At 36.6% G+C, this 9914-nt stretch overlaps 1 protein-coding gene across 1 annotated transcript; it reads left to right on the forward strand.

Annotated features, from left to right (window-relative positions):
• Nucleotides 1–1499: 1499 nt before the first annotated feature.
• Nucleotides 1500–7131, forward strand: LOC308702712 (tripartite motif-containing protein 16-like). Its single transcript, XM_081385778.1, has 6 exons — nucleotides 1500–2191; nucleotides 3411–3506; nucleotides 3602–3835; nucleotides 5026–5185; nucleotides 5647–5694; nucleotides 5942–7131. Exons 1-6 carry the CDS (start codon nucleotides 1619–1621, stop codon nucleotides 6460–6462), a joined length of 1632 nt encoding a protein of 543 aa, XP_081241904.1. The 5' UTR covers nucleotides 1500–1618; the 3' UTR covers nucleotides 6463–7131.
• The last annotated feature ends 2783 nt before the right edge of the window (nucleotides 7132–9914 follow it).

Raw genomic sequence — 9914 nt, forward strand, 5'->3', positions numbered from 1 at the left:
GAACTTTTTGCATCAGGCTTGGAAAACTGAAAATTAATTTCACTCTTTTATGAGTTCTTCAAAAGAAATTGATCCTTGATAAAACATCTTATATTTCAAATAAATACATGTATAATTCCCTCACAGAGAGCGTAAAGGACACAACGGGCCCTTCAGACTCAGTAGCAGACAGCAGAGAAGAGCGGTCGTACACTCTTAACGTTCTGAAGCAGATCCTCATGGAGTTTCAGGCTCATCAAAACCATCAAGAGAGGAAACCCCTGTGCTGGACCAGAGTGGCAACAATAATACATGTTATCTTCTTTCTTCTGTACGTAACCTCTGTTATTGTGTTTCTGATATCACTGTCTATGGCTTGGTTCACATGAGTAAATATCCTCTTATAGGCTTATAATGAGATGCAGACTTTCGTAACACGGCATGTTTCATTAGAAATATTAAAATATAGATAAGCCAATAGGTTTCCTTTTTAGTTGCTGTACTGTACATTCTACTTTAGTACATTAACTTGAAAATAAAGGCTTCAAAAGGGGATTTTTGCAGCAATGCCATTTTCTTAGTGTGAAGATCATTTTGTTAATTTGAAGAACCTTTTTTTCCGCTATATAAAGAAACTGGGAAATGGAAAGATTCCATAGATGTTAAAGGTTCTTCATGGACCCACAGTTGCAAGAGTTCAAGACTGTGATATGTAATTTGTGAAAATAAAAATTCAAATACAACATAAATTGCAATCCATTGCTAAATGCAAATTTTATGTACATGATAAAACTTATAGTAATATAATATTTCTGATAACACATTTTTGGTAAATTTATCTGACTTTTATTTAGGTTTATTTTTACCAATTGCACTTTTTTATGTCACATTTAAACAAGATAATAATACTATTTTGACATTAAAAATAGAAAAAGGATGAAAATATTCCATTCTTTATCACCAAGTTTCTTAAAACATTTGTTGCATTTTTTTTAGGGCTGGGCAACAGGTAATCACATCCAAAATAAAAGTTTGTGTTTACGTGTGTGTACTGTGCATAATTATTTTGTATATATAAATACACACTCGTGTATATATTTAAGAAATATGTGCATGTATTTACTGTATATTTATACATCATTTATAAATGTAATACACAGTAGAATCATTCATTTTCTATAAAGGTTCTTTGAAAAGATATCCATTGTTAAAAGCGCTATACAAATAACTGTACATTTTTTTAAAAATAATTAAAAATGCTGTAGTCTAAAGGCAAATACAATATATGAATTCTGTCCAGATATTTCCCCCTAATTTCCAGTCTGGACAAGATTATCATCTAGAGTCATGAATTTTGAGTTTGTCATTCATAAATAAAACTTCTCTCTGTTATTCATGTGCTTTGAACTCGTAATTCAATGTTTTCGACTCCACTTGAAGATCACATACTGTAAACACAGCAGTAAAGTGACTCTCATTGGCCAGGAATGAGGAAGCTGCTTTACAGACACTCCTGTTTTACACACGTCACTCAAACACAGAAGCAGGAAACTATTTCAACTCCTCAGTTCAGAGAAACAGAAACTGAAGTATTGTTGAGCTGTTGTGTGTTTGTGTCTCTCTGTATTCATGCAGTAAAATGGCAGAAGCCAGAATATCTCAGGATGAGTTCACGTGTCCAGTGTGTCTGGATCTCCTGAAGGATCCAGTGACTATCCACTGTGGACACAGTTACTGTAAGATCTGTATTACAGACTGCTGGAATCAGGAGGATGAGAAGAGAGTCTACAGCTGCCCTCAGTGCAGACAGACCTTCAGTCCAAGACCTGCTTTAGGTAAAAACACCATTCTGGCTGAACTGGTGGAGAAACTGAAGAAGACTAAACTTCCTGCTGACTGTTACGCTGGAGCTGGAGATGTGCAGTGTGACGTCTGTACTGGAAGAAAATACAAAGCCGTCAAGTCCTGTCTGGTGTGTCAGGAATCTTACTGTCAAACTCATTTTGACCGTCATGAGGAATTTCACTCTCGTAAACCACACAAAGTGATTGATGCCACTGGACGACTGCAGGACATGATCTGCCGTAAACATGATAAAGAGCTAGAAATGTTCTGTATCACTGATCAACAGTGCATCTGTGTGTGGTGTAAGGAGAGTGAACATAAAAACCACAACACTGTATCAACTGCAGCACAGAGGACAGAGAAACAGGTATGAACTGAGAGGGATTGATCACACAGAAATGAAAGTGTCTTTATTTACTCACTCATTTACTCATGTTGTCCCAAACCAGTTTGACTGAGTTTCTTCTGTGGAATATAAAGATGATATTTTGAAGAATGTCTCATCTATTTCAGTTTATACATTGAAAGTCAATGGAGTAAAAAAGTTTCCAGCTCCAAAAAGGAGAAAAAGCATAAAAGTAATCTAAACAACTAGTGGTTAAAGAAAGGGGTACGCTTAAGTGTATTGACATGCACTTGAAGTGTACTTCAAATTAAAAGTATATAAAAAAATAAATAAAACTGTACTTGCAGATAATATAATATTAATGAAATGAAAGGCCACTTAAGTGCACTTAAAGAGAGTCAACTTTCATGACTGGTTTCATAAGTACACTTTATAAAGTACACTTTTTTATAATGTAATATTAAAAATTTTACTTTAAAATACATTTTAATAATATTTAATATTTCAATTTAACTCAATGGAATTATGAAATTACATTATATACTTAAATCTTACTTAAGTGGGTCAAAAAGTTACTCTTAAGTTCAGCTAATTGCTTTATACTTACATTTAAACTAATATTTAATAGCAATTACGTGTCTGAAAACATTATGTTTAGTTCACACTTATTTCACAATTATATTCTTTTAAAGTATATCATTTCACTTTTTAAAATATGCTTCTTTTAAAAGAGCCTTTTATACTTCACAAATAAAATAAAATACAATCATTGATAAACTCATGTATGTAGAGCCCAAATCAAATATGATGACATCAAAAACATCAAACTTCACTGGTGTTTGTGTCATGACATCATGGTGTTTAGTCATGTGACTGTGACATGAAAGAACCAATGAGGTTTGATGTTATTGACATGTCACCATATTTTATTTGGCCTCTGTAAACAGCTGAGACATTCTTCTAAATATCTTCTGTTGTGTCTCAGAATAGACAGAAAGTCATACAGGTTTGGAGCGACATGAGGGAGAGTAAATGATGATACTAATGATATAAAACTAGGCACTGATGAAATACTGCTGACATTCATTTCAGGAAACCATGAATCTGTGGTTTGAACCAGACAGTAAAACCTTACCATGCAAGATCTTTAACCACTTCACCAACTCTGGATTCATGTAACTTTAATGTTTGTATGACAGTAGTTTTATGTGTCATTCCCTGTCATTGGTTTGTCCTCCAGAAACAGCTGAAGGAGACGCAGATGAAGATCCGTCAGAGAATCCAGCAGAGACAGAAAGATCTTCAGCATCTGAGAGAGGCTGTGAAGTCTCATAAGGTGAGTCTGGAGAAGAAGAGAAGTTTGAGACGTCTCAGTTTGGACTCTGTCAGTCGTGCTGAAGCCACTGTGTGATTGTGATGTGTGTGTAACAGCGCTCTGCACAGACAGCAGTGGAGGACAGTGAGAGGATCTTCACTGAGATCATCCGCTCCATTGAGAGAAGCCGCTCTGAGGTCACACAGCGGATCAGAGATCAGGAAAAGACTGCAGTGAGTCGAGCTGAAGGACGACTGGAGCGACTGGAGCAGGAGATCAATGATCTGAGGAGGAGAGACGCTGAGCTGGAGCAGCTTTCACACACACAAGATCACATCCAGTTCCTGCAGGTAACAGAGATCTAGAACAACAGGATCATAGTGGACTTGAGCAAGATCCTGCTATGACAGAGAAACATTTCATGAGAGCAGAATGAGCCGTTGACTGAGATGTTGTCAGGAATTCAGTCAGATTCAGTCAAGTGTTGTGTTATCATATAATCATCAGTCAGACTCTCATCTGATCATCTTCTGTTTAAAGAGACACACTTACAAAGCCCTGGGAAATTTACCATTAAATATTAACTCATTTTTCCTTCTGGTTTCTTCTGTCTTGATGAAATCAGTGAACTTGATGGGATCAATATCCAGCCAACTAGATCTTTCATCCTCTTTTCAATTAAATATTTTATTTCTACTAAAATAATTTCAGTAATTGGGACCAAAATTGGGTCAGGTGATCTTCAAAGCTGACAATATGTGACCCTGGATCACAAAACCAGTCATAAGTCGCATGGGTATATTTAATAGCCATTAGCCAACAATACATTGTATGGGTCAAAATTAATAGATTTTTTTTTCATTATGATATTAAGTAAAGATCATGTTCTATGAAGATATTTTGTAAATTTCCTACCGTAACTATATAAAACATTTATTTTTGTGAGTGAATGCAGCACAATCACAAACATAAATGGACAACTTTAAAGGAGATCTTCTCAATGTTTTGATTTTTTTTGCACCCTCAGATTTTCAAATAGTTGTCTATTCAATAGAAATTACATTGAGTATATTTTAGTTTATCATAAATGTGTGTCTGTTCATTCAGCAGTAACTTACCATTTTCATATTTCAACTAACTGAAATTACATATACAGATACTTAAATCCTTCTTAAGTGGTTCAAAAACTCTCTAAATATTAGCTAATTGCATTTAATATAAATTTAGACTTTAAAACATACATTTAATTAAAAAATATATTTTAATTATAATCTTAAAAATAATTAAGTGTCTGAAAGCATTCAATCTGCTCTTAAGTATATATATATATATTTAAATGATATTATTATTAAGTGTGAAATACTAGATTTTGTATCATTAAATGATGAATATGAGAAGAATGTGCTGATTGTGTGAAAGTGCTGGATTGAAGCGAGTCACTGAAGAGAAGTCAAGTCAACAAGAGCCGCTCAGATCTGATATAGTGCAGGTTATTGGCTGAAGTGTGGAGATGATGAGTTTTGATTTCTGTTTTCTGTAGAGTTTCCAGTCTCTCTCAGCACCTCCTGAATCTACAGACGAACCCGACGTTTCCTTCAGTTCTCTCTCCTCTTTTGATGGCATGAGAGAATCTGTCCGTCAGCTGAGAGACAAACTGGAGGATTTCTGCAAAGAGGAGATCAAGAAGATCTCAGATGGAGGTAAAGTCCTGCGCCTCGTTTATACAGACGTGTGGAGAAAGATCCCAAATCTGAACGTACAACCGTTTCTGAAATGTTCCTATGATTTATAAAACGTCCATTTGCACAAAAATGTCCTTAAATGCATCCCAGTTTTAAATCACAGTTATTAATAAATTAAATTCAAGTCCATCAAATCATCCTACAGAACAGCCACAAATATCTCTTGATGATTCAGAAATACGGACTCATCATCGTGGACAACCGTTTATATACACATGACGGAGGATGAAATACATGGAATTTAGGATCAATCCGATGTGTGTGTTTTATAAATGAAGCCCCTGGAGATTATTAATCTGCTCTCAGAAATGAGTCCATCATCTAATATTATAGAGCATCATATTAGAAATGTCTCAGAAATGAATGTATTTTATCTTGTCATTTCTCTTCACACTGTTCATGTCTGTTTATTTCCACAGTCACTTTCACCAACATGAATCCCAAGACCAGGAACGACTTCCTACAATGTGAGTCTCTAGAAAACAAGCAGAAAAACTCACTGAATGTGTTCATGTTCTTCCTGTAGAAGGAGAAATAAATCATGATAGAAGAGTTTTATAATTGATCATGTAAATGATGATTTGCACAGGATATTTGGTCAGCTGTACTGAGACACTGATGATACACTGAACATTGATTCATGAAGAGTTCAGATACATTAAAAGATCAGACAGATTCATAATTCCTGATTCTGATGTGTTTTCTCTCCATCAGATTCCCATCAGCTGACTCTGGATCTGAACACAGTGAATAAACACCTCAGTCTGTCTGAGAGGAACAGAGTGATTACTTACACTGGCACACAACAGTCGTACCCCGATCATCCAGACAGATTTGACGTGTTTTCTCAGGTGTTGTGTAGAGAGAGTGTGTGTGGACGCTGTTACTGGGAGATTGAGTGGACTGGGATTCATGTGTATATATCAGTGTCATATAAGAGCATCAGCAGGAAGGGACGGGGTAATGAGTGTTGGTTTGGAGGTAATGATCAGTCCTGGAGTTTGGAGTGCTCTTCCTCCAGATACTCATTCTGTCACAATAACAAACGCACTGATCTCCCTGTAAAGTCCATCAGCAGAAGAATAGGAGTGTGTGTGGATCACAGTGCAGGAACTCTGTCCTTCTACAGCGTCTCTGACACAATGAGCCTCATCCACACAGTCCAGACCACATTCACTCAGACGCTCTATCCCGGGTTTTGGGTTTGTTCTGGATCATCAGTGAAACTGTGTTGATGTTTCAGAACAGATTGTAGAGAGATTTTACCCATAATACTTTGAGCTGCACGATAAATCATAAAAGTGAGATACAGAGACTTTTATTTTAATTTCCTTTAATATCTTAACTTCTGCCACAGAAATAACAGAATAAATGTGTGTATTAAATCCTTTATAGAGACAGTAAGAATGGTGTGTGTGTGTGTGTGTGTGTGTGTGTGTGTGTGTGTGTGTGTGTGTGTGTGTGTGTTTATCAAGCTATAATTTTATCGATGGAAATCATATTCATAGATGTTATTGTAGTGACACATGATAATGTTAATATTACTATTAAAAGTACCTTTTATTTGAAATTATTAAACACAAACAAAATGAACAGATTGAGTATAGTGTGGTTTTGAATAATGAAATAACAGAACTGGTTGTGAACAATGTAAGGAGTGAAGATGTGGAAAATGACATTAGTAGTGGAGAAAATAGTGCTGGAAAACAATCACAGTTCAAAATGTGAGAAATTGTGATGCAGAAGATGAGGGATGAAGAAGCACTTTCTGAGATTTCAGATATTGGGTCACAAGGGATGGAAATCATGAACTCTTTACAAGAAATAAATGACTTTCACAATGTTTGATAAAGTTGTTGATGTAAGTTCTTTCCAGATATGGAGAAATGCATCAGTGTTGTTGCAAAAAAAAACAAAAAAAAAAACACTGAGCTCTAAATATAACGAAAATATTTCCTCTGTGGTTTTTCTTTTCGCTCTCTGTCTTCTTCTTGCTTCTCTATATGAGTGTGTGGAGAGTCTGATCATCATGAGAACACGATTAAACCTGTAAAATCAGGGCATTTTTGTGTAGATATAGCGAGGGCAGGGAGAGACACGTGATTCAAATTGCTGTTTGGTTGCCATTATACTCCTGTCTTGAGATATATATATATATATATATATATATATATATATATATATATAATTTGCTTGACTCAAACAAACAATAAATAGACAGAGACAATTTCACACAGAGCTCTTGCTGAAGGCACAGAAGCTGACATTGTTTTTATTTAAAAAAAAGTTTTTTTATTTTTTTTTATTCTATTTTATTTAGTTAATTACAGACAATTTTTTTTATTGTAACAAAAAACAACAAATATTGTAAATACAGTTCACAATGTATAAAACAAAGAATAACAACAACAACTAAAGTATAAAATGAACATGTATGTAAAATAATAATAATAATAAATAATAATAATAATAAAACAAATTATAGTAATAAAATACAGAAATAAAAGTGCTTTATAATATCAGGGCAGTTATGAATTTGAAAAGGTTAAAAATTTGTATTGATTTTATAAGCTTTTTGTTTTATGATCTCATGTTTGAAAGTGTAACAGTTTGGGTTTTGTTTTATTGTCATTGTCATGTTTCCGTGTCTTATCATGTGATCCCCTGTTATTGTCATGTGATCCTGCCATGTGTTCCATGTTGTCATTGGTTTAAATGTTCACAGGTGTCCCATGTCTCGTCGTTAGTCCTGTGTGTATTTAAGCCCTGTGTTTCAGTCTGTTCCTTGTCTGTTGTCAACTTTGTATGTTGGTTGTCCTGAAGTCCTGAAGTCCTGAAGTCCTGAAGTCCTGAAGTCCTGAAGTCCTGAAGTCCTGAAGTCCCTTTTATTTGAAATTATTAAACACAAACAAAATGAACAGATTGAGGATAGTGTGGTTTTGAATAATGAAATAACAGCAATGGTTGTGAACACTGTAATCCTGAGTCCTGAGTCCCTGTTTGGGATGTTTCATACTGTTTCAAAATCAGCGGTTAACCTTTCATCAAAACCCCACAGTAATCCCGTAGCTTTCGTGTGCACACTTAACATCTAATACTACAGTGATTTATATGCTATAGCTACTACTATCAATACATATTTTACATGCCACTTTAAAACCATGCCATTTACTTCACAATCATAACCAGCTACGATAACCACGCAACACACGTCTTCGTTAATTATGTATCTGTTTATTTCGTTTAAAAGGAACATAGTTTTGACATACCATCTTTGTGTCTTACTGGCGTCTCCTGTTTGTTTGTGTAAAGGAATATTTGCCGCAATTGTGGGGTTTAAATGACGCTATGACTTCCAGGTCAATAGGAAGTGACCCGGAGTTTGAGTTATTAATTTTTTAGCTGTTAATATGACTTGTGGCTTAGCCAAATGTTAGCTGGAACCATAGAAATAATGTTCTGTAATTTTCTAGTTTTATAGATTTAGCATTTTGGCTGTTTTTAAGCATTTATGGCCTATTCACCTGAGCCACCCCTGTATTGTAATTGTGTTGGTATGTGCCAATTCCAGGGGTGCCTTCAGGCCTATAAAGACTAGTAGCTTCAATCTCTCTGGGGAGCGTGAGATGAGAGGACATATGTCTGTTGATGCTCTAAGTATAGTGGCTTGTGTAAAGGTCAATTTCTAAGCAGCTGCAAAATTTTGATTGTTTTTTGACTCTCATGTCAATTTACTTTATTTACTAAATAGTATGTTTTTTGTACTTTTTTTTTTGTACTTTTTTTTTTGCCTTTCTTTGGCCTTAATTGGGGTAAATAAATATCCCATCTGTTCAAACTCATCCAACTTCTCCTGAGTGCTTACATCTGCTCACGACGACTCAGTCACATCTACCCTTAACATGGGGATTGCTTTGTTGCGTTTGGGCTGCATATACCACCTCAGAACTGCCCCAGGCGATGGCACCTGCTGTAGTATCTCCAGAGGTGGTGGCACATTCTGCAGAACCTCTCGACTCGGCGGTGCTCGCTCCATCCCCTTGTATGGTGGTAGCGCCCAGCAATGTCCTCTCAGCCTGTCATGTCACGGTCAAAGGAATCATAGATGAGCTCTGTACCTGTCCGGTTAATGAACTTTAACTGATTCTTGATGCTACCACTGTAGAACCTCCAGAGGTGGCGGCGTCTGCTGCAGAACCTTCGGAGGTGTCAGTGATAACAATTTGTAAATCCTCGTCTTGCCCTGTTGCAAAGCCTGAGTCTCTTCGCGTCATGCCTGCCGAGCCTGGGTCTCTTCGCGTCGGCCCCGCCGAGCCAGAGACCGCTCACGTCGGCCCCGCCTGCTCCTGCCTGCTCCAGCCTTGCTCGCCTGCACAGGCTCAGTCTCCAGGTCCTCTTCCGCTCCATGGGCTTGGCCCTCCATCCCTCCCCCAAGACCGCCTCCGCTTCACCACCCTCCTGAACTATTGTTTTTGTTTTGATGGGTGTTGGGAGCCGCCAATTGAGGGGGGAGTGGGGGGGCTATGTAACAGTATGGGTTTTCATGTTTCTGTGTCTTATCATGTGATCCCCTGTTCTTGTCATGTGATCCTGCCATGTGTTCCATGTTGTGGTTTAAATGTTCACAGGTGTCCCATGTCTCGTTGTTAGTCCTGTGTGTATTTAAGCCCTGTTTCAGTCTGTTCCT

This window comes from Scardinius erythrophthalmus (genome assembly GCF_964197995.2).
Source record: "Scardinius erythrophthalmus genome assembly, chromosome: 1".
Classification (NCBI taxonomy): domain Eukaryota; kingdom Metazoa; phylum Chordata; class Actinopteri; order Cypriniformes; family Leuciscidae; genus Scardinius; species Scardinius erythrophthalmus.